The sequence below is a fragment of the Podarcis bocagei genome, assembly GCF_964188305.1.
Source record: "Podarcis bocagei genome assembly, chromosome: 10".
Lineage (NCBI taxonomy): Eukaryota > Metazoa > Chordata > Lepidosauria > Squamata > Lacertidae > Podarcis > Podarcis bocagei.
This window is the reverse complement of record NC_138135.1, coordinates 9,526,630-9,552,818: the sequence shown is the minus strand read 5'-3', so window position 1 is coordinate 9,552,818 and position 26,189 is coordinate 9,526,630. Positions and strand designations below refer to the sequence as shown.

At 43.6% G+C, this 26,189-nt stretch overlaps 1 protein-coding gene across 1 annotated transcript in view; it reads right to left on the bottom strand.

Moving 5' to 3' along the window:
* The window catches only part of CHCHD3 (coiled-coil-helix-coiled-coil-helix domain containing 3), a 203,884-nt gene that overhangs the window by 36,892 nt on the left and 140,803 nt on the right, over positions 1–26,189 (bottom strand). The window contains exon 6 of the mRNA XM_081210516.1: positions 10,564–10,634. Within this exon, the coding sequence (XP_081066642.1) occupies positions 10,564–10,634 (71 nt within the window). The remainder of the gene's footprint in view (positions 1–10,563; positions 10,635–26,189) is intronic.

Genomic DNA, 26,189 nt, shown 5'->3' with positions numbered 1-26,189 from the left:
TTATAAAGCGATCACTGTTCAAAGGTTTAAGGCTTGAAGCAGAGCTTCTGTAAAATCTAGGCAACTCCTCCTCAACCTGCAAAGGAAGCTGCAATATTTAAGACAATGATCTGGGAACCAACTGAAGAGACTACCCTTGCAAAGCAAAGCATCAAGTATGTAATAGCAGCAGGTAGTGCTAGACCCATGAAGACAGGTATACAAGGCTGCCTTCTTTAGGAATTCCACTAACCCTGATCTTCTCTCTGAACTGCTTAAGACCAGGAATATGTTTGCGGAAGTTTTAAACTACTGTATTTTTTGCTCTATAGGACTCACTTTTTCCCTCCTAAAAAGTAAGGGGAAATGTGTGTGCGTCTTATGGAGTGAATGCAGGCTGCACAGCTATCACAGAAGGCAGAACAGCAAGAGGGATTGCTGCTTTCACTGCGCAGCGATCCCTCTTGCTGTTCTGGCTTCTGAGATTCAGAATATTTTTTTTCTTGTTTTCCTCCTCCAAAAACTAGGTGCATCTTGTGGTCTGGTGCGTCTTATAGAGCGAAAAATATGGTAGTTGGTAATAAGGTTGTTGTAAGCTGCCTTCAGTTTGTAGAAAGGCACAAGTAAGATGATTTAAAATAAGAGCAATTTCCACTTTTATTTTTCTGGTTTTTGATCACGTTTTCCATTAGCACCATTCTAATACACCTTGTGCCTTAACACAAGAACCACATCAAAGTCATGCCTTCATCTCAGCTGGGCTATTAGCTTTCTGAGTAGTTCCAGGCAAGTGCCTGAAGAATGGCTTAATTCACTACAGGGTATGGTTTGCTGTTCCTAGGGTTCGCCCTTCTTCCAAGTGCACTATTCTTCCTTCCTGTTTGTACCATGTTTTGAAAATGCAAAGTGCTCTCAAGACCTGGTTTCCTTTATCCTCACAATCACCAGGCTAAACAAACATGAATTCTTCCCAGATCATAAATGAGGAACTGAAGCTGATGTGAGAGAACATGTGGGTAGAATAAATCAATGGTCTTAACTTTCTAGATAGAGGAATCAGATGTAACACTTGCTGGGTTAGCTTTCAACAACTGATCTGCTTTAATTCGTTTCATTTATTTCTGGCATGCTCTCTTTTATCTGTCTGGCTTAGTTGTCTCAAAGAGCAAGGTGAGGTGGTGAACCAATGTTTGAACTATACCACTGGGGAAAGCCAGCCAGATGGGTGGGGTATAAATAATAAATTATTATTATTATTCTGACTTCTCTGGCAATTTATCACAAAGAAAACAAAACAACAAAAGAGAAAATGGTGGCAACATCTCTGCTGCGACCCACTTGTTGAAGAAGAGCGATCCTAGACCATTGTTGGTCTCCCAGTACAATTTTTTTACTTTCTATGCATGTAATTCATACACATGGCCAAATCTGTGGTGTGGGTGCTGCAAATGTCGTATTAGTGGCACACCTCCAGAAATGAGAAGACACTCTAAGCTCTGCTACCAGCCAGACAAACTGGGAGTTTGCAACCTGGAGACCAACCTAGCCTCAGCCACTGGCCAGAGAAAGGACAGCTGCCAGGGCTTGATCTCACCTCCCTGGCAGGAAAAAACACACAGACTCTACTCTGGGACTGCAGAAGCAATGGGAACATTACTCTGGACTCTGATGCCAGCCAAAGTCTCCGGGGAGTACTTTGCATTGTTGTAACGTGTTGCAAACTGCCTTGAAGACATTTGATCAAGGGCAGGGTACAAATCTGTCAGATGGCAATGGTGGTTGCTCTTGAGTAACCAGGCAGGACTCCGACCTGTCTTTTACAGGTTTTATTTTGGTGCTAACTATTTACAGTGCAGAGCCACAAGTTCATGTCTGCCTCAATCGCTAGCAGAATCCGGGAGTGGTTGTTTCCGGGACCTCCCCCAACATAAAAAGTCTCGTTACTCCGAGCCTTTTCCTTCCCTCTTTGCACTTTAGACCTCTGCGCAGGGTGGGCGACGGAAGGGGCGTTCTTCCCTCCTGGCCGGCTTGGCCAGGAGCGGTGCTGAGGCTCCCAGCAGCATTCCCAGGTCCTTTTACTTCTTCCCCACTGGAGGTGGGCTTTCCTCATCACCAGAATAAGAACTGCTTGGCAAGATTTTCGGAGGCTCCCTGTAACACAACGGCTCCTCTGTTTTCCGCCCCTGTTCCGATGCCAGTTCCCTGACAAAATCTTTAAAATAAGAGCAAAAACAATGACCCGAGGGGCCACTTGTGACATGCAGACAGGCCTTCACATCTGCATGGGTCAACTGGCCAGCAAGCCAGAAGCTAAACCATATTAAGGCAAAGCAGGGTGAATATACTACAAAGCATCTTATATTGTTGCACAGTTGCCACCACAATTGGCCACCACAATTCTATGTCTTGGGGAAATAAGTGCAAGAGCTTCAGGCCCATTCCTGATCTCACTGCACATCAAGGTATGTGGGGAAAAAACTATCTCAGACTCCAAGACGTTGCGCAGACAATGAAAAGACAATCAAGTGGGTCCACCAGAGACCTGGAATATCAAATCAGGCTTAAGCTGCCTGCCAAAAAGTCAACCAGACAAAGCAGGATAACTCTTCTCTTGCAGTTAAGATAACTCTACATATATCTAAGGGATGCAGGTGGCGCTGTGGGTTAAACAACAGAGCCTACGACTTGCCGATCAGAAGGTCGGTGGTTCGAATCCCCGCGACGGGGTGAGCTCCTGTTGCTCAGTCCCAGCTCCTGCCAACCTAGCAGTTCGAAAGCACATCAAAGTGCAAGTAGATAAATAGGTACCACTCCGGCGGGAAGGTAAACGGCGTTTCCATGCGCTGCTCTGGTTTGCCAGAAGTGGCTTTGTCATGCTGGCCACATGACCCGTGAGCTGTATGCCGGCTCCCTCGGCCAATAAAGAGAGATGAGCGCCGCAACCCCAGAGTCAGCCGCGGCTGGACCTAATGATCAGGGGTCCCTTTACCCTTTACATATATTCTCTTGCAGGGCAGAGGCTTGGCTATTCTCCATTCTGAACTCCTAACTGAACGATCAGAATGTTACTTGGCCCTGATGGTCATGGGAAAATAAGATGCCATCCCCAGAGATGCCAAGTTTCCTGCCTTCAGCCCTCAAAAGTGAAGTGTAAGAAAGGAATCCAAGAGAAATGCAAAATGCAATTACTCAGTAAAAGCCCAAAGCCTTTTGCCCAAAGCCCAGCTTTTCCTGTAATACTGCACTTTCCTCTCCCCCACCTTCTTCTTCCTTATGTAAACTTTTCATTATGAACAAGACATCTTTGTAACATAATCATTCTGGTTATAATGCAACTGTGAATAACATAACGCCTGCATTAGGAAAAAGCAGCAGGGCCTGGTAATGTTGTTTTAATATCATTTGTGTACTGCAGGAACTGGCTCAACCTGATCATTTAGAATTCGATCAATGCGAATTAGTGTCTTAAAGGGAGATAAACCATTTGACAATTTAGGATTTGATCAATGCAATTTGAGCCCCACAAAGCTTTTTTTTTTTTTTTAATCATCAGGTATGTTTTGGAATATTAAAGCAAATTAATGCAGCACTGGGACAGGCAGTAAGCAGGCATCAAGGTAAGTACTGCAGACAATGTACAGTGAGTCTGCCAGCTTTCCAATAAATTCTAGATAGGTTATGCAGTGTGCCCTCCATTCCTCTTAAACTTGGCAAATTAGCCATTAAGACTACTCAAACCACAACTCATGTAATTCAAAAGGACTAAAAGTAAAACAGGAAGGGAAGGGAAGGTCAAGGGAAGAGATGAGTTGCTTGTTCATTTCACTATTGGAAGTACTTTTGTGTCAAGACAGAAAATAATCACAAAGACTGCCTTCAAAGAAGGTAGAGCTGAAAACTATGCAGAAAAGTATAAAAATAAATTAAAAGAAAGTCTATCATACCCTGAATTAAGAACCATCCATTCTGGAGAAATTTCCAGGTTATCGATGGCTAAAAAGCAGAGACATCACCTTGCTGACAAAGGTCCGTATAGTTAAAGCTATGGCTTTCCCAGTAGTTATGTATGGAAGTAAGAGCTGGACTATAAAGAAGGCTGATCGCCGAAGAATTGATGCTTTTGAATTCTGGTGCTGGAGGAGACTCTTGAGAGTCCCATGGACTGCAAGAAGATCAAACCTCTCCATTCTGAAGGAAATCAGCCCTGAGTGCTCACTGGAAGGACAGATCGTGAAGCTGAGGCTCCAAGACTTTGGCCACCTCATGAGAAGAGAAGACTCCCTGGAAAAGACCCTGATGTTGGGAAAGATGGAGGGCACAAGGAGAAGGGGACGACAGAGGACGAGATGGTTGGATAGTGTTCTCAAAGAGACCAACATGAGTTTGACCAAACTGCGGGAGGCAGTGGAAGACAAGACACAACTTTAGTCGGACACAACTAAACGACTAAACAACACCTATCGATGGCTACTAGTCACAATGGTGATACGCAACCTGCAGGATGAGAGGCATCTAGCCTATGAACATCAGCTGGTGGGCAGCAACATCGCCTTCATGGGCTGCTCACAGGCTTCCCCCCAAATGCATCTGGTTGGCCACTGTGGGACAAGATAGGCCTTCCATCTGACCCAGCAGGGCTCTTCTTGCATTTTCATAGAATCATAGAATAGAATTCTAGAGTTGGAAGAGACCACAAGGGCCATCGAGTCCAACCCCCTGCCAAGCAGGAAACACCATCAGAGCACTCCTGACATATGGTTGTCAAGCCTCTGCTTAAAGACCTCCAAAGTAGGAGACTCCACCACACTCCTTGGCAGCAAATTCCACTGTCGAACAGCTCTTACTGTCAGGAAGTTCTTCCTAATGTTTAGGTGGAATCTTTTTTCTTGTAGTTTGGATCCATCGCTCCATGTCCGCTTCTCTGGAGCAGCAGAAAACAACCTTTCTCCCTCCTCTATGTGACATCCTTTTATATATTTGAACATGGCTATCATATCACCCCTTAACCTCCTCTTCTCCAGGCTAAACATGCCCAGCTCCCTTAGCTGTTCCTCATAAGGCATCGTTTCCAGGCCTTTGACCATTTTGGTTGCCCTCCTCTGGACACGTTCCAGTTTGTCAGTGTCCTTCTTGAATTGTGGTGCCCAGAACTGGACACAGTACTCCAGGTGAGGTCTGACCAGAGCAGAATTCTGTGCCTGTATGCCTGTACTGATCACCACTGATTATGAAAAATACTCTTTAATTGACTACAGTCATCGTGAGGGATGACAATCATCTGAGCAGTGCAGGAACTAGCTCAACCTGACCAGCTAGAACCTGATCATTGCAAATGTTATGTCTTAAAGGGAGGTAAACCGCAGCGGTAGCCATACATATCGTATGGGTTCTTATTATACCTGGAGGCCACTTCCTGAGCTGTGCCCACTGTCTCAGGCTGACAGCTTCGAGGAGTCAGAGGTGAGAGCTGAGAGCAGGGTGGGGACCAAAGGTGGACAAGCTACCCCAGACAAGCTACAAGATGTTCCCCATCAGCGGTCCCACCCCCCTAACACCCCATACACTCCAGCACAAGCCCTGTGTCCATTCTTGATTACCAGGCAGAGGGCCTCCTCAGTGGTGGCGCCCGCCCTGTGGAACGCCCTCCCATCAGATGTCAAGGAAATAAACAACTATCTGACTTTTAGAAGACACCTGAAGGCAGCCCTGTTTAGGGAAATTTTTAATTTTTAATGTTTGATGTTTTATTGTGTTTTTAACATTCTGTTGTGAGCTGCCCAGAGTGGCAGATGTGCAGGGTAGTATAATAATAATAATAATAATAATAATAATAATAATAATAATAATAATAATAATAACAACAACAACAACAACAACAACAACAATTAGCCTCTCTATTCCAATAGGAATTAATACTGGCAGCCTACCTTCTGCAGCAAAACTACTATCCAAATTAGGTCCAGTATGTGAAACTTTCTCTTCGAAAACGAAGCAGGGAGTGAATATTTCAGTGGAAAACTTGCTGAAAATTCTAGGCATGTTTGCCATTCTGAAGTGGAGTTGCTTTGCAACAATACCACAATTAGCTCCATTAATCTCACACTCCCAACTTGAAGTCACACTGACACGCAGCACATTGGTTTATGCATTTAACAGAATTATAAATTTAGCAGTTCAACCTTATTTAATTCTCCTTTTACAGACAATTAAACAAGCTCTTTAAAGCACTTTTAGCTGGAAAAATCTGTCCTCAATCCTCACGTTCAATTAAACTGAACACGAGGCATCAGAAGAGCATCGATGTTTAGTTTTCTACTGAATCTTTCATAATTTACTTATCAAGCTATACTCCAGAAGACAGTTAAAAGAACATCTGTTTAAATTAAACTCTTGGGAGCATGAAAATAACACTGTGACTATTTTTTTAATATGCATTTATGTATCAAGGCAGACAGGAAGACATCTTTCCCCACCCCTCCTAATATTTCCACGGGCCGAAAAAGGGAAATAAAAAGATGTTAATGGGCTGTAAGAAAATCATATGCAGTATTGGGTCTTGAATTAACAGTAAAATAATATGCCCAGTAATGTTTTAAATATCATGTTTTATTATACTAGTTATAAGTTTTACTCATAAATTAACCCAAAACTGTGAATTATGGTCGTATCAAACACTACATGTCAATTGCTTCTGTGCCCACAGAGACAACACGTGCGTATCTAGCCCACTGTTTCCCAAACTTGGGTCTGCAGTTGTTTTTGGACTACAACTCCCATCATCCCTAGGGAGGACCAGTGGTCAGGGATGATGGGAACTGTAGTCCAAAAACAGCTAGAGACCCAAGTTTGGGAAGCACTGTTCTAGTGAATAATAAGCTTGTACTCAATAACTTAAGCTATGTATACATTTAAAGCAATATTTTCAGGTTCCAGAGAATATGCTGGTATCTCTGCTTAAGGGACATCTCACCCACTTCCTTCCTATTGTCACTTCTGCCCTGGAAGTTGAAATCATGAAAGCGGGAAAGGAGAAAGTAGGTCCTCTGGCTGAACAACTACTGGAAAAATGTGAGCTCCCTCTTCAAAGAATGGGAAGGACTGACACCCTGCCTCCCAGTAAAATACCCCTCTGTGTTTTCTATCTTTTTTCTCTATAAAGGCAAACAGATAACTCCTGAGTGCTGTACCTTAATTGCATGTCTAAAGCTTGCAGGTATTATTTGTAGATATTATTTGTATGAAAAGGCATGCCTATTTCCATAAGTTTGCCAGAAGTGCTTTGTGTCAGGTTATACATAAAACATTTTGCACTGGGAACGTTTAGCTCGGGAAAATAAAGCAATCAATTGTTCTTCCCGGGCTGTCTTAATTTCTAGTCGTTTCAAGCTCTTAAGTAAGGAAAACCTTAAACTAAAAGAGAAAGTGAAGAACGGTCTTGCGGGCTAAGATCAACGTGCCCGTGCCCAGCCTATACAGTGGTGCCCCGCAAGACGAATGCCTCGCAAGACGGAAAACTCGCTAGACGAAAGAGTTTTCCGTTTTGGAGGTGCTTCGCAAAACGAATTTCCTATGGGCTTGCTTCGCAAGACGACAATGTCTTGCAAGTTCCTGCTGGTTTTTTTCCCCTCCCCCCCCCCTTTTCACAGAACGGATTCTTTTCGTCTTGCGAGGCACCACTGTAGTTGTCATGGCTAGAAATTTGGGGTGACCAGACCCCCATGAACTTGCCTAGTCTTCTTAAAGCCTGTTTAAGTAATTCATGGAGACGCGGGTGGTGCTGTGGTCTAAACCACTGAGCCTCTTGGGCTTGCTGATCAGAAGGTCGGCGGTTCGAACCCCAGTGATGGGGTGAGCTCCCGTTGCTCAGTCCCAGCTCCTGCCAACCTAGCAGTTCGAAAGCACGTCAAAGTGCAAGTAGATAAATAGGTACCGCTCTGGCGGGAAGGTAAACGACGTTTCTGTGCACTGCTCTGGTTTCGGTGTTTCGTTGCACCAGAAGCGGCTTAATCATGCTGGCCACATGACCCAGAAAAACTGTCGGTGGACAAATGCCGGCCTGTAAAGCGAGATGAGCGCTGCAACCCCAGAGTCGTCTGTGCCGGGACTTAACTGTCAGGGGGCCTTTACCTTTACCTTTAAGTAATTCATTGTTATAAATAAGCCCTGGAACTACTACTTATCATGTGCTGTCATGACCCTTTTGAATGCCTGAGGACTCAAACTCATGCATGTGGCAAGTTTGAGAATGAAAAGTATAGAAGGCTTACTCTTATCCCCCCCCCATTCTTTTTATTGATTTTCATAAGGCTTAGTCTTGAGTCACCGAAAGGTGACTTTTCTCCTTTACATCTGTACTGTAAGAAAGTTTTTTAGTACAGTGGAACCTTGCTTCTTGAACTTAATCTGTTCCAGGAGTCTGTCTCCCAAAACCATTCGAAAACCAAGGAGCAGCTTCCAATTGGCCGCAGGATCTTCTTGCACTCAAGTCAGATGTTTTGGCGCTTGGGAACTGCTTTGTTCGTCAACTAAGCCGTTCAAGAACCAAGGTTCCACTGTATATGGAAAGTTGTGATTTTACCACACTGATTGCTTTTCAAGACCATTGCTTTTCAAGACCATGCAACTATTGAATGGGGTGTGGGAAGGGAAGGGAAGACTCCTCAGAAATCCCTGTAAATTGGGTCTGAGAGTTTCTGGGCCTGAAGAAATCATCTAGTGACTTATTTTGCAGTCCAAAGGGAAAACCATAGAGGAGACTCCTTGAAAGGTTCCATATGCTTCCATATTGACAGGACTGTGCACAGGGCGCTTTTAGTGTTTTCCATCTTAGTTTGCTATAGGGTGGTTCCTGCATTTCAATTCAACTACTACAGTGGTACCTCGGTTTACGAACTTAATCCATTCCGGAAGTCCGTTCTTAAACCGGAACCATTCTTAAACCCTAACGAGGCCTCCTGCGGCCAGTGTCCTTCCACTGTTCAGATTGCATTTTTAGACCAAGGTAAAGTTCGCAAACCTGGACACTACTTCCGGTTTTGCGGAGTTCGTAAACCGAATAGTTCGTAAACAGGGATGTTCTTAATCCGAGGTACCGCTATATTTTAAACTGCCTTTTGTTAAATTGTGTAGTCTGTATTAGGTGCTAAAGTTTATTTTTTTTAATGTTTTTAATGTTTAATGCTGCTTTCTGTGGGTTTAACAGAAACAGGAATCGGGTCGGCACTTTATGATGTGGAAACATGCCAGATCACCACAATTATTAATATAGAGCAGAGCTTTCCAAACTTTTCATGTTGGTGACACACTTTTTAGACATGCATCATTTCATGACACAGAAATTCAAGGGGGGGGGGGTTACTAGCAAACTGGAGGTTAAACTAACTCCTTTCCAGCCCCAGGAGGAGCACGGGGAGCATTTGCACAACGCACCTACACACTGCAGCCAACACACTAATGTGTTGTGACACTCAGTTTGGAAAGCTCTGATACAGAGCTACCAATATTCACAGTGCGTTAGAAAAACTGCATGCAACTGGCACCCTTCAGATGTTTTGGAGTGTAACTCCTGCCTGCCCCAGCCAGGATATACTGAAAAGGCAGAAAATATCTCGTCCTTTGGTTGTTTTCCTATGGGAAGGCTGACTAAAGCCATGAGTTGCCATAAGGCTCCTTTATGATCTTTATCAAGTTATTAAGTAGCTGTAATGATATGTTGTCATGGGGGCTGAGAGCCTTTCAGCAACAACAGACTTCCAGATAACAACAGAGTACTGGTCTCTGTCTTCTACTGACAGCATTCATCAGAAAACAGCAGGAAAATAGGAGGGGGGGTTAACATTTCTGAAATGAAAGCCATGAAATATGATGGATGATGCCTTCCTGCAAGAATTAGCAGCAGAAGAAGGAAAGACCAGGGCAAAAGGTCACAGTCACGTCGGTCCCGCAATTACTGGATCTTCATTAAGCCCTCCGGAGAAATAAAGAGAATTCAACCCAACCTTCAACACAAGGGCAAAGTTAAATTACTGATTTAAATACCTTTCAAGCCATTGGGGGCAGGGGAAGAGAGAGATTTTACCAAAATGGCTGAAATCTAATCACAGAGGTAGAAATATAATCTAAGGCGCTTTAAAAAACAGAAAACACTGTATGATTAATAAAATTAAAGAAGGGCCCCCGTCCATTGGTCTGCAACCTAATGTAATCTTTGGGATTCCTATGATGGCAAGCGCATGCTTTAAAAGTAATAACAGTGCTTGCAGTCATCCCCTGCATCTTAGTGGGCCTGATCCAGGAGACGCATCCTTCTTTGAAGATTCCGTCCCATTCTTTCCAATATGAATCATACAAAAGTTAAGGACATGTGTCTGCTTTGAATTCCTATACTGCAACCAGGACACAGTTCAGCTGATTTGGAGCCCTGGTCACAAGGCTTTTCCTGCAATGCCAATACCCACAACTCACTTCATTTCCATTTTCGCTTTCCCAGCAAAGGCCGGGGGGGGGGGGCAGGGAAGAAATCAGATTCATGGTCTTCCTTCAAAAATAGTACAAGGATAAAAAGAAAAAGAGAGAGGAACTTACTTGAATCTGGCATCTACTTCCTCAACAGCTTTTTGGTACTGCTCCGTGGTGACTTTATAGAACTGCGAGCTCTAGAAATACAGAGAGAGTGAGAGAAATAAGGGTAAGCAATCAAAGAAGTGCATGCCAAATGAGAAAAGCATTTTTTTTTCAGGGGGAGGGGGGAGTTTAGTAATTCATGAGGCCCTAACGAGACACCCACAGCTGCTCTCACTCCAAGTCCAACAATTACTAAGAGAACCTCGTTAAATTTGCCGCTGTGGTTATTCTAAGTGGCGAAAAACTTACTGGGTGGAATTCAGTTGTCACCTTATTATGACTGTTCCATCAGTGCAAGAATTTCTGCTTGCCAGATGGAACAATCTTCCCTCTCCTGCCCCTGTGTGCTGTTGGGGGGGCGTGTTCTCCTAATCTGGGGGAAGGCACAGGGAGGGGCAGAAGGAGAGGCGAGAAAGCCCTGTTGCGCTAGGAGGGCTCATTGCACTAGTTGAATTCAGCCCATTGACTGGAAAGTAGACAACCAATTTATTCCTAATCATTCCGACATCCAGCTTCTTCAGACCTGCTTTTATCCAGTCCTTCTGTTCCTTCCTACCTGTTTTCCTTGGTCCTCTTTTCCCTCTGCTTCTTGTTTCCTAGGCTCCCCACTTCCATCTATTTTCTGCTTATTTCGCCCTCTGTCACTGGGCTCCCCTCTACCCTTAACATCCATGGCATTCACGGCTCATGTCTCCTTGTCTTCCATTTTGACTCTGCTCCCCAGCCTTGCTCTGAGCTTTGTGACATCATAACAGTTCAGCCAATGGCAAGATCAAATGCTCACAGCAGCTTCTACTGCTTTCTCTCTTGCCCATGGCTAGAGCTTGCCGTTTCTGATAAACTGATAGAACCATGAGAGGGAAAGAGAGAGAGAGAGTGGACCTTTGCTTTAGTTTTATAGTTAAAATAATCTATGCATAATTGGACCCTGAAATGGCACCTACATATATATAAATCTGGGAAGAGGTGGGGAGGGCTTTTGTAGACCTCCCAACTGCTTGTGCCTCTGAAAGGGGGACATGCTTTGCAAAATCAGAATTACTGAGTTAAAGAAGGATAGAACTTTCTTTATGTACGCAACAGCAGCAGCAAGATTACTCATCGCGAAATATTGGAAGACACAGGAGCTACCCACACTGGAAGACTGGCAGATGAAGGTCACGGACTACATGGAATTGGCAGAGATGACTGGCAGAATCCGTGACCAGGGAGAAGAGTCAGTGGAGGAAGATTGGAAGAAGTTTAAAGATTGGAAGAAGTTTAAAGACTACCTGCAGAAGCACTGTAAAATTAAGAATGACGTTTGATTGAAAATAAGTGGTACTGGTAAAGAGATGCTTAAGAAAATGTAAATAGGGAATGATAATTGGAAATGGATATTTATAATAATAGGTTAATATATGGAGTAAGGATAAATGCTAGAGGGTAAGGATTTGCTGAATTTAATATTTGAACTGGAATACAAAATGGGAGGTGTGAGGAGGTCAAGAAACTAGTGAAGAAAATATAAGATTTGAAAATATTAATTCATTTTTAGCTTTCATTTTTGGCTTTTCTTCTTCTCACTCTTCATTATTTACTTCCCCCCCTCTCTCTTTCTTCTATCAACTGTTTTTATACTGTGTATTTTTATTTGTCTTGTTTTTGTAGTTTAAATGTTTAAACGTTTATATGTTGGATTTTGTTTTTATTGTTTGTGAAATATTAATAAATATCATAAAAAAAACAGAATTACTGAGTGGCAGAACCGCACATTCTATCTCTACACATGTCTTGAAATGCCGTCTGCAAAGTGAGGCTGGGGGAGGCAATTTTTAGTGGGGAAAGTGGTCCGATGAAGGATCTACAACCGCCTCACTGCTCAGAATCTGCCACCCCCTGTAACAAAAAAATCCCAAACCCATCTTTCCAACCCAGATGTGAAACTCTAGCTGGCGGTTGGGGAAACAGCAGGAGGGCAAAACTTCAAGGCAGATTAAAAACCGTGACGCTGATTGTAATGAGGCCTAGAACCTGGTTGCTAGTTTAATGCAAACAACAGCTGGATTGCTTATCCATAATGCCGGGCATAGAAAGTAGATGCAGAACCTGACCCATCAATAGCCCCTTCATTCTGCCTTGATGCAGGGGCCATGTATGAGATGATTAAAGGTTTAGAAGGCAAGTTGCAATAGCTGGCCTGTACCAACATGGTGATTAAAATGGCGCCTCTGTATTACACCACAGATGTCTTATGCATTTCATATTTATATAGACTACACTTCACATATAATAAACGGGATACCATGCTAGGACCCTGCTCTCAGCACTCTTTAAATGAGACTAGCTAATTTTTTGATTGGGATCTGCATATGAAATTCTTCTCTGTGCCCTGCCACAATCTTCATGGTCAACCAAGAATGTCCTCTTGGACCAAGCCATAGCAAACATAATCCTTGCTGTTAGAGACCCCTTTTATGTAGTAATGCATCACTTCCATTAAGCAAACCTGATAACAAACCTGTAAAGGAGACCAGTATTCCTATGATCCTATTATGGACTGGGGGCTGAAGACAAAAGAGAGCAGTTTGCTCAAACTCATCCAGCAAGTTCTTGGCTAAACCTAGACCAATGGTGGGAACTTCCAGTTTAATTCTGTCCTATATGCTTCGGAGATGGTTACATTGTCAACATTATGTTTGCTGACTGGGAACAGTTGTGGACCACCGGTATAAAATTTACGGCATGTAATGCCTTAAAGGAAAATATTATGAAAATGATCTACAGGTGGTACATGACCCCAGTCAAGCTAGCAAAAATCTACCATTTGCCTGATAATAAGTGTTTGAAATGTAAAGAAACTGAAGGTGCTTTCTACCACCTTTGGTGGACGTGCCCAAAGATTAAGGCTTTTTGGGAAATGATATATAATGAAATGAAAAAGGTACTTAAATGTACTTTCCCTAAGAAACCAGAGGCCTTTCTCTTGGGCATTGTCGGCCAATTGGTGTTAAAGAAAGACAGAAATTTTTTAATGTATGCTACAACAGCAGCAAGAATACTCATCGCAAAGTATTGGAAGACACAAGATCTACCCACTCTGGAAGAATGGCAGATGAAGGTGATAGACTACATGGGACTGGCTGAAATGACTGGCAGAATCCGTGACCAGGGGAAAGAGACGGCGGATGAAGATTGGAAGAAATTTAGAATTTATCTTAAGAAATATTGTAAAATTAATGAATGTTAAAATGTTGAAGTTTTAGACAAAAGGGGATTACAGCTGTAAAAGGTTAAGTAAAAGGGAAAAAAGTAAGAGAAAATTCGATAAAAACAAGGGGTAGGATTTATGGAAATAAATTTGGGAATTGGGATGCAGAAAGGGGAGGTATGGGGAAGTCGGTGAAGTAAGGTTTAAGAAAAAAGGATATGAAATTATACATGTTTGTTTATGTGTTTGTTTGTTTTGTATTGTGTTATGTTTGTGTTTATAAAAATTGTGAAAAACTAATAAAAAAATTATATATATATAAAAAAGAGATGGTTACATTGTCTTCCCACCAGCTACAGTAATAATCTAGCAGTAAACATTATCACGTTGCAAGTATCCCTACCTCACATCACTGGCTGCCATGCAGGTAAAGAAACTCACAGTCCATGTGGTAAACACTATCAGACATTTGGCTTGGGGAGAGCTTACTTATGGGGACATCATTTTTGGAGACATCTCTATGGCTTGCAAAATGGGTAATCTGTCCCTCAGGCACCAACTTTCTTAAGCTGAAAATCCCCAAGAGTTTTTTAATCAGCAGGTAGAAGCTTTTAACCTCAGACACGCTCCTGACTATCAGATCCAAACCATGGTTATGCGAAGTCAGAAGAAGAAAACATCACAAGACATTTTCTTTCTACTTGTGCCACATTAAGAGCAGAAGACAGGCAACAGGAAACAAGGCTCCTTTACTCCTTTACTATGTTGATGAGTGAAAGAAACTACTCCATCTGGAAAGGTAAAAGGACAGATATTTAATCATCTGAGCCTGTGTCTTTTGCTTTACCAGGCAGCTCTGAATTTGCTGGGGATCTACAAAAATCATTGGAAAAATCATTAAGCTGAGAAGAAGGGCAAGATTGTGTTTTGAGCCTCACACTTTTTACGCAAATTATAATAAATTGTGTAACAGATACCACAGTCAAAAGGGCACACAAATATTAGACAGAACATGGTGGTCTCTCAACTCGGATCTTGCTCCTGTGATTCAGACCTAATAATTCATTTGTCTGCGGACCCAAGTTCCAAGCATGTGATTTTGGGGGTAGTTTATTTTTTAATAAATCATTGTTGGCTGCTAAGAAAATGAAAATGAAATCCTCTTCACACTGCTGACCCCCATTGCATTTAGCAATCTCGCTCGCCCAATGACAGTCACATCCAGGTTCCTCAGATACAGATAAAATCAATAGGGATGTGATTAGACAAGCAGACGGACGACAATGCACATACGGACAGGTCACCATTTGAGATGATGAATAGTCCTCTATCAACCAACAGTCCCCTCTGATGCTAACATTTACTATAATCTTATTTGGGCAGCGATTTATCTTTCTTGTGCCTGATCAATAAAGATGAACACAACAGTTGTAAGGATCGATTGCAATTTTTTATCATTTTAAAGCATGAAGGCACATTTCTGACACAAAGGCAATATTCATAGTGTAGTTGTTCAGCTTTTTCTTTCTTTCTTTTAAATCTGCCATTTGAGGGAACAGCTGAGTCGCGACCCACTGAGAGGCTTTAATCTGACTGCAGACTATCAAGCAGCCGTTTATCAACTTAGATTCAGTTTAGCGTGGCTTTCAAATGACACAGCTTTCGCTTGAAGTTGTGTAAAAGAATGTACGTGCACGCGCACACGCACACACCACATATGCAGAGTGGTATGCTGCGATGAGCAAATGGGCTTTTGTTGTCTAACGAAATTCTTTATTTTAAAGAGAAACTCCAGAACTATGCAAACATTAGCTAGAAATGATCTTGGTTGCTTTAATGGACTGTCAATTAGAAACTACATTACTGTACAGGTTCTAATGTACTGCCAGAGAAATGGCTTTTTGCTTCTTAGCTGGTTAATTGAAATTGTCACTTAATAGGACGATAAATTGTGGGGCTATATTAGCTTTAGGTCAGGAAAAGTGGGGATCAAGGGTTCCATTCTGAAACGGGCTCTGGAACCCTTCCCCAAAACATCAGGATGGAAACAAGCAAGGTCTTCACATTTTCCACTTGTGGCATATGAACGAGAGACAGAGTTTTAAATACAGAACCTAATGTGCAACGAATTCCAAATGTGCAAGAGACAAAAACGGTTTGCAGACTGTCTTTTTGGATGCGCAGAGCCAGCTTGGTGTAGTGGTTAAGAGCGGTGGACTCGTAATCTGGTGAACCGGGTTCGCTTCCCCGCTCCTCCACATGCAGCTGCTGGGTGACCTAGGGCCAGTCACACTTCTCTGAAGTCTCTCAGCCCCACTCCCCTCACAGAGTGTTTGTTGTGGGGGAGGAAGGGAAAGGAGAATGTTAGCCGCTTTGATACTCCTTTGATAAAGCAGGATATCAAATCCAAATCCAAACGCTGAGCCCTACAGAGTTTTTTAAAATTCCCTGCATTTTAGATGCAACTTGCAGGGCAAACTAGGTTTAAAGAATTGCTGGCCCAAATGGCAGGCGTTTGCGGGTGGAATATAGTTCAGTGGAACAGAAGGAGGAAAAAGTATCCATGGCTCAGTTTACTAGCACACCTTTGCAGCATGACAGCCGCCAGAAAACTGAGCCGCATGGGTCCTCTTCTCTGAGGAGAAGAGTGTGTGTGAAGCAGCACTTCGAGAGGTTGCTGCCATTTTATTTTTGTCTCGTAAATACAACAGAAAAGCCAATTTTATAGCAATTTTCATCTTATAGTACATTACAAAATTGCATGTTGACACAATCAGAGCAAAACTAATGAGAAAGAAATGTGGTGGCATGCAGCTACTACAAATGCCTTTACACCACAATATCAACTCCGTGTTTCTTCTACAGGAGCTTGAGGGGTATGCTGTAGCAGAGCAACAGGCAAATCTTCTACTCTTTCAATTCTGATGGGACTTCAGATTGTAACAGAACCTGAAGGTGGGACTGGAGGGATAACAAGCAAGGAAACAGCCTGCACACCAAGCTTTGGCAAGGAACGCCGGGGGGAACCAACTAGATCAGCCAGGAAGCATATGAGCAGCAATAGGCCTATTCCACTGCTTAAGCCTCTGTAAAGGTTTTCAGATCAAGCTCCCTCTATGACTAAGTGTAGCTGAGTGCTCACTGGAAAGACAGACCCTGAAGCTGAGGCTCCAATACTTTGGCCACCTCATGAGAAGAGAAGACTCCCTAGAAAAGACCCTGATGTTGGGAAAGATGGAGGGCACAAGGAGAAGGGGAGGACAGAGGACGAGATGGTTGGACAGTGTTCTGGAAGCTACCAGCATGAGTTTGACCAAACTGCGGGAGGCAGTGGAAGACAGGAGTGCCTGGCGTGCTCTGGTCCAGGGGGTCACAAAGAGTCAGACACGACGAAACGACTAAACAACAACAAAAGCTCTACTGCTCCCATGCTAGACCACCCTTTCTTTGCCATCCCATTCCCCTCCTCCTGTGCCCCATAGCTCAGCAAGGTCCAACACTGGTAGATAAAAGTGATCCACTTGGCGTTGCGTGTTTGGACTTTCAGAAAGTGCTTCTTCGCAAAGCGCTTGGTTCAGCTACGGAATACGCTCTCGCAATAAGCAGTGATGGACACCAACTTGGATGGCTTTAGTTGGGTAGCTCAGTTGGTTAGGGCATGGTGCTGATAATGCCAAGGCTGCAGGTTTGGTGGGACAACTGTGTATTCTTGCATTGCAGTAGGTGGAACTAGGTGATCCTTGGGGCCCCTTCCAACTCTATAATTCTAAAAGATAAATTTATGGAGAATAAGGCTATCAATGGCAAATACCCAAAGTGGCTATGAGCCACCTACACTGTTGGATTTAGTGTGCTTTTAAATGCCAGCTGCTGGGAACCCCAGGGAGGGAAAGTTCTCTTGTGGTCAGGTTTTGGTCTGGGGCTTCCCATAGGCATCTGGTTGGCCACTATGAGAACAGGATATTGGACTAGATGGGCCACTGGCCTGATTCACAAGAGCTCTGCTTAAGTTCTTCCCACATTTTCTTTCCCCCCAATTTCAGTATTGTTGTTTCCTCTGTTACAGTACACTGTCCGCAAGTTATACTCAAGTGACTTACATTCGTTCATTTCCTTATTCATCATTCATTCAGATAACAGATCCTCCCAAAGCAGCTTAGTAATAAGTAATTATTAATTACTGTTGTTTTATTGTTTTGTTGCGATTCTTCCATTGCCAACTCCTTTGGGAAGATCTGTGCCCCTGAAAAGTGGCACAGAAATAGTTTAAAGGAAGCACATAATTTAGCTCGTTAAATATAAATCAGAGGAGCGGGGAAGAATAAAACCTGCTAAGAATTCCAAAGTCAGCGCCTGCATTCCCAGCCCATGATACCAGCAACCTCAGCCCATCTGAAAGCCAACTGGGAAAGAAAAGTCTTTGGGCTCACCAGAAAGAAAGGCAGGAGCCAAACACAACTCTCATGGAAGAGATTGCCATAATACACAGCGGCCCGTGTGTGTTGAAATACTGGAAATAAATAAATAACCACGGGAAAACCCTCTATTGTGTGTCCGTCATTCTAAATCTATTCACTGGCAGTGGCGGATCCAGAAGAAAGGCCTTAGAATCCACTCTTAAAGCCTGGGCCAGTTATGTGGGTGCAGGTGGTTCTTGAATGCCTTTCTCAGACACTGTGATTTATTGAAAACAGGCCGATAAAGCTGTGGCAAGGGTTAAATTAAAAACAAGCGAGGAGCTACTTCACCCAACCAACTTCTGATGTGAAATGAAGCTCACTGGCTTCCATTTAAAAACTAATGTATGAGCCACACCTTCAATGGGACATGCTCTACATCCTCAGTAAAAAAAAAAAAAGGTCCCTGCAGAATGTTACAAGGTCAGCTGTTTTCTCATTGTATGGAAACTCAGCAAGTATGTGTGTCTTTAACCTAAATTGAAAATCATCTCAGGGTGCTTCATTAGAAAAGGTGCTAAAAGATCTCATGTCATCGAAGCAGACGAAAGGTTATCACCATTGAAATGCATCTGAGTCCTCGCTTGCACTGCACAGAAACAGACAGCTCTTCCATGTGCCTTCCCACTGCAAATCTCATGGAACCACCTTTGCTTCAAAGACAGAGTGTATCTCCTTTCTGTTGTGTTAGTTTGAACTCTGATGCCTCATATTAAAACAAATTCAGATGAAGTTTATGCTCACACTTTTAACTCACTCTGTGTGAAGGCTCTGAGTAGGGGATTGGCAAAAACCCATTTACCAAATACAGCTCTTAATGACAAATGGGAATCACCATTAGGGTGGGCAGGGGACCTTCAGGGTCAACAGACTGACATCAGAACCTACAAAAGGTCACTGAACTTCCAGGTTTACTGCTCTGTACAGGGCAGTGGCTTGTGCACCATCACATGTGACAGAGGCACACCTGTCTACCTGATGAAACACATAGATAGGTGTCTCTCACACTACTGGTGTATGAGATGTTTGCCTACACCATGAATGGAGAATCTCTGGCCTTCCAGATGCTGTTGGACTCTAAAAATCCCATCAGCCCTCGCCAGCAAGCACCTCCTGCACTATCTGTCATGGGCCAGGCCCAGGAGTCATCTCTACCGGCTGAAGGGTGACTCCACCTGCAGCTGATCAGCCTTCAAGGACACCGAACAGAAGGCACTGATGAGAACCAGCTGGCTGCGGACTTCTTAAAACAGAGCTCTCAGCAGCAGTCAGATGCCAGAAACAACACCTGTGGTTCCTGGCCCTACTTTGATGCTTCCTGCTCTCCATCTGGAGTCCCTGACCTCTGGACCGTCTGACTTCGTATGTGGATTCTGCTCTCAGACAAGTGTTCATTGGAGACTCCTAGCCCTTGCATGCTCAACAACAAGACCTGGATGGGACTATGACACTACCTTGCCCCAAAAGAAGATATATGCCACTGAGCAGTAGCTGTTAACCTCAGGGTTCAAGGAAGGACCCCTTGAGAGTGCAGCACCACCTCTTTTAAGGTGAGTGGCACTGCCCCATCGTGAAGAGAGGCATTCCCTGCCACTTGACCCCCACCAAGTCAATTTCTCCAACGTAGTTTTTTATAAGCCAATATGGACAGGAGTTGAGGACACATGTGATCAGCTACCTAGTTTCAAGCATCTTTTGCTTCTATGGTGTCAAAGCATTCTAAGTAGACTGTCCAAACCCACCACTCGGGTAAAGCTAACTAACTGGACCCCCTTCTCAAAAGGTACGGATGCATCACTTCACTACTAAAACATTCACCAGCTAATTTTGAGAGATGCAAAAGAAAATGGAAACCTCTCATCAAAGGACGTACCTATTTCACAAGCCGTGTAGCTATTCACTCAACCATCTAATCTGCATGTAATTGAAGCACATTCTGCTAATACAAATGTTCTCGATCCCTGGCACATTCTTAGATGCTCAATGATATCTACACATTCTATTGACAGGATGCCTAATCAAAGCTATTTGTGTTTACAACTTTTTGTTCCTTGGCGCCTTGTATCTGTGATACTACATATTACAAATCTCATCCTCGCTAAGCCACTGTTTGTGATTCTTCTGTACTCTGAAGGTCCTCTGTCATCTCGCGCTGCTTTGAGAAGGCTCCGGAGGCTTAATTGGCAAGCAAGAACTTACCATTGTTCCCGCTCCGATAATACCGACATTTCAGACTGTGAACACGCATTAGCAGAAATGGCACATCTATAATATTGCTGGGCATCTACTGAATTCTGTAGCGCAGGACGCTAGCTGATTTCTTCATATTCAAAAATATGTAAAAGGGGGGAGGGATAATTTAGTTTCTCAATGAAATAAAGCCGTCTCTGGGGATTAAAATACTTGCTGGTAAATGTTATTCCACAATGGCTTGGGCATCAAGATCAAAAGAAGACACCACCTGCTTTGCATCCTTCAATGGGATTCCAGGATCAAAAGAGCATACCCTCTTGAGGTGCCATCCAAGTAGCAGAACAAGACAGACAAGCCATAAAGTTAGTTGTCTGTGGCTGCCACAAAATTATGGATCTCTGTCTTGGCAACTTACGAACAAAGAAAGACAAGAAGCTAGACATATGTCTTTAGCTTGAGCAAGACCATTGATGTGTCTAAGTCAGTACTGTCCACAATGTCTGGCAGGGGTCTCCAGGATTTCAGACAAAGGTCTCTCCTGGCCCTTTCTGGAGATGCTTGGGTCTTCTGCATGCACATCAGATGTTCTGCCACTGAGCTATGTTGTTTCCCCAATTAATATTGCTCAATCCAGCAACCAATATTCACTGAATGGTATCTCTGCTTCCAGTATTTTTTAAGGATGGCAGGGTTGATAAAATCCCATGCACAATGACCTGAGCAACTTAGAAAGAGGGTGAGACAGAAACAGAACTAATAATGATGGATAATTACTTGTAAGACTTTGGGCCTTTTAAGAATTATAGATTACATTTAACCATGATATTTTCTTTTTGTATTTTATTCTAAGAATTGCCCTGCTCAGCCAAATCAAAGGCCACATGCCTTTCAGTACTCCATCTATAGCTCTGATCAGTTGGAGGCCCCCTGAAAAGGTTGAAGGAGTTTGCAAATCATTCCTGTCCTTAACATTCATTCATGTATGGCGTTCCCTCAACTTATGAATGGACAAAAGGATCATACAGTGGTACCTTGCGTTACATACGCCTCAGGTTACAGACTCTGCTAACCCAGAAATAGTACCTCGAGTTAAGAACTTTGCTTCAGGATGAGAACAGAAATCGTGCAGCAGCGGCGCAGCAGCAGGAGGCCCCATTAGCTAAAATGGTCTACAGGTTAAGAGCAGTTTCAGGTTAAGAACGGACCTCCAGAACGAATTAAGTACTTAACCTGAGGTACCACTGTACTCCCAAATTAGTTTCTTATGCACCTCAACTTTACATAGGTAAGTTGAGGACCACAAAGAATTAGTATGTTACTTTTCCCAACTCATAGGCATAAGTCCTCAATCCATAGCATGAATGAATCCCAAATGGTGATGGTGGAGGTGGCAAAGAATGTACCACCTGCTCAGCATTTAACCTCATGTTGGCACATTCTCCAGTTGCACACCAGACGCACTGAGTCACACTGTGACTCCCCCTCACATGGGCAGCAGCGCACTGTTTCACGGTCAGCCTCTGCAAATGCTGTGCCAGTATTCTCCATCTCTTCCTTCCTCAATTCGACATTTGTCTCTGAGAATCAATGTCAAGCCTACACGGCTTAAATTCCCACCTGGTTCACATCTACCTACCAACTCAGTATGAAAACTCACTTACTGTTCTCTGTTTCAGAGTTCTCACGGCCCCTTCCTTTACTACCCAACTACCAGCTCATTCATTTCATTATTTGCATTCTTTTTTTAAGAACAGAAAACACCACAATCTTTATGGCAGCTTCCTATTCAACATGATTTCCTCACTCAGCTTTGCAATTATCCGCCTTCTCCCTGCCCTGCCTGCCCCCATCAGTTTCCACTGTCATTTTATCCACCCCAATAACTTTCACACGCAACTTACTGTAATGCATGCATAATCCCTCTCTGCTCTCATCTGCCCAGATCTCCTCCTCAAGCTCCCCCTACCCCATCTTCATGTGAAGATAGTATTTCCATTTCTGTCCCTTTTCTGAGCACCAAAAGCAAACCCTAAACTCACGTAGAAGCATGGGTGGCTGTCTGCAAGCAAGCGCTTGCTGCCGAGTCAAAAGTAAAACTTGTCTCTTGCTTAGCATTCATTTCACCTTTTCCCAAAACCAAGCTTTTAAACCCACATAGCAACCGCAATCTGCCAACAGCTTGACCTCGCTCCCAAAGGCACACTCCTCCATTGTCTCCCAAGACAGACGGATGCCAACCATTTCCAAGGAAAGTTAGTAGATATACTCTGAATGCTTTCTAAGTACGGGGAGGGGATTACAAGAACTGCACAGCTCCCTGAGCTCACATTAAACCCAAATGCTCACTGATTTCCACATTAAAGTAAAGGTAAAGGGACCCCTGACCGTTAGGTCCAGTCATGATTGACTCTTGAGGTTGCGGTGCTCATCTCGCTTTACTGGCCGAGGGAGCCAGCGTACAGCTTCCGGGTCATGTGGCCAGCATAACTAAGCTGCTTCTGGCGAACCGGAGCAGCGCACGGAAACGCCGTTTACCTTCCTGCCGGAGCGGTACCTATTTATCTAATTGCATTTTGATGTGCTTTCGAACTGCTAGGTGGGCAGGAGCAGGGACTGAGCGATGGGAGCTCACTCCGTCACGGGGATTCGAACCGTTGACCTTCTGATCGACAAGTCGTAGGCTCTGTGGTTTAACCCACAGCGCCACCCACATTGCTTGCCCCCTTTTAAGGTGCAAATGCAGTATCTGAAACCTTTTCCAGATCCTGCCATTTGTTTCTGCAGGAAGGACCACGGTTTACTGGCAGAGCAGAAAGGTTGCACTGCTGAAGGATCGAGGGTTAACCTTTAGCATCTACAGTTAAACCACCTCACATGGCAAGCGAAGGTGGAGAGCTGCTGCCAGCCAGGAACAGCAGACAGGCGTAGTTCACATGAATCAGTGATCCGAATTAGCACAAGGCGAATTCATCTCAAAATCAGTGAACAACTGAGCCTTCGCTGTGATGAGTCCTTTCAATGTTGCTTTCTCAGGAAGCTTTCCTGCCAGATATTCATCTCAGCACCCACCCCGTGCATCACTTCTAAATGCTGTATGAAGACTTTTTTTATTGTTTGCCTTCCTCTCCCTTTGTTTCAAATCCATTTTAACTGCAGTAAGTGATTTTTATCGTATTATGGGATTCTCCCAGAGCTCTATCAGTGTGCTATATAAGTGCTATATAAATAAAACCACGGCTCTTGTTGTGGCTCTAGCAGTTTCTTTGTGTCATTTCATTTTCTATTTTCTGTACTATAATTTCCTTTAGTGTGCACAGAGTCCAGGGGAAAAAAGAAAAGAAAACTCTATATATTTAGTGTATGTCACACTTGAAAGTATGGTCACTTTGTAACTGAAGAATTCTGGGAGCCTGAGGATGACTTATTAGGGAGATGCTATGCAAGAGAAGTGGTATTTAGCTAATCTGAATATAATAAAAGCCTAACACATACGCTATCTATTACCAACCGAAGGGTTTTTTTATATAGAAAAAAAGAGTTTGGCATTTAAATTTTCTTGTTAAAATTCACAGCACTAACCTGTCCAACTTGCACGCATCTGAATTCAGCAAGAAACACCTCTACATATGGAGCTGTTCACAAGAGAGGGAGCTTGCACATCTATTTTTGTCACCTGGATATGGCAGTGCTAGCGTTCCAGGGAGAATGAAAATGAACGGAACCCCATAACAATTTATGCTGCAGAAAGCAGAAGCAGAGATTACTATCTTCAAAACAAAGCACTGAGTACTTCAGCTGCCAGGCATTCCAGCCTTGCATGAAAGTAAAACCAAGATGAACAAACAGTTACCTGGATTAAAACTAGTTGTTTGGATAAACAGGTTTACAATTCAGCCTGGTTTTGATATTCAGTTGCTAGAGAGATTTACTAGTTTAATGTGTTAAGATTATAGTGGATATCCACTAAGGCAGCCTTTCTCAACCTGTGGGTCCCCAGATGTTGTTGAACTACAACTCCCATCACCCCCAGCTAGCAAGGCCAGAGCTCAGGGGTGATAGGAGTTGTAGTCCAACAACATCTGGGGACCCACAGGTTGAGAATCGCTGCACTAAGGGGTTATCTCCAGAGATGGTGAGAATTCCAGGGTCACCTGTTCCAATTGGGGTGGTTTTATTTTGTGAGCCACTTTAAGGACTTCAGTAGAAAAGCAGGTGAGGCTGATAGGACACTTACTACCACAGGGTCATCCGGTGAACTTTACGATTAAGTGCACAGCGTGAGGAACATTAGGTCCTACGTACCGTGTTGTACTCCAGTGCCCATCAACCCCAGCCAGCATGTCCTCCAGTCTGGGATGATGCAAGTTGTAGCCCAACAAGAAATTTAGCATCCATCCCTGTTTTAGTGGATGGAGACAAGTGAGGGGGTTGAATGTGGGTTGTGGTCCAGCACTCTATCCATTGCACAACACTGGCTCCAATATGGTAAAGGATATGTCCTTCAATTCTTCGGTGATCAGCCTTCTTTATGATCGCCAAAGAATTGATGCTTTTGAATTATGGTGCTGGAGGAGACTCTTGAGAGTCCCATGGACTGCAAGAAGATCAAACACATCCATTCTTAAAGAAATTAGCCCTGAGTGCTCACTGGAAGGAAAGATCGTGAAGCTGAGGCTCCAATACTTTGGCCACCTCATGAGAAGAGAAGACTCCCTGGAAAAGACCCTGATGTTGGGAAAGATGGTGGGCACAAGGAGAAGGGGACGACAGAGGACAAGATGGCTGGACAGTGTTCTTGAAGCTACCAGCAAGAGTCGGACACGACTAAACGACTAAACAACAACAAAATGTCCTTCAAGAAGCCCATCTCTTTTTAAGAACAGTGCCCTCCAAGTAGTTCCTCGACATCACTGTTGTGGCAACAGACTTTCAGGAAAGCAAGGCTTAGACAGCTTACTGGGCTTCGGCTAAAAGGCAGCAGGAAGATTTCCAACAGCAGGTGGACGAACGAAGACCCCAGCACAATGGCAGAACAGGTGAGGACAGAGGGACCTGATGGCTATCAAAAATGAAGGAATTCGGAGCCATCTGGAGCATCACTTTGCTGCAGTTTGTGCATCTAGGTACGCACAAAGAAGCAATACCATGGGAATATGTGGTACACAATAAGAAAGGGTTAAATCCAGTTATTCGAGGGGGGGGAGTGTGAATGAAGATTTCAAAAGTGGCAGGGGAGTCACTGTTCATTTCAAAAGGCATGATTATCTTCCTATATTTCAAAGGAAAGGCCTTTTGAAAGATCTGGCATGGAAATATGCATCTGAATAGAGGCATATTGAAAAGCCGGGAGCTTTCAGGTATAATGGTTCTCAGTCAGAGCGCTGGATGTGCTACAGGACTTGATTCCCTGTGGCACATTTTAACACAGTGGAGCAGAGCCATCAGACCTGCATTATCACCCCTGCCCAGCTACAAAAACTGATGGTTCATTAAATTTCCTCCCTTCCTCGCACCCCCCCCCCCGTCTCGCAGCCCTCTCATAGCTACCGCAAGCTCCCCATAAAATTTCTGGAGAAGCCTTATTCCTTTAGTGCAGATAATCTTATCTGAAGCAGACATTAAAAACCAAGAAAATAAAAAAGAGCCTGAAATGTTTAATTTCATCACAGAAGAATAAAGCAAGGAAGGCGGTTAATACGAGTCATGCAGGTTGTTAAAATATTAGTATAACACTCGCCTGAGCTGTG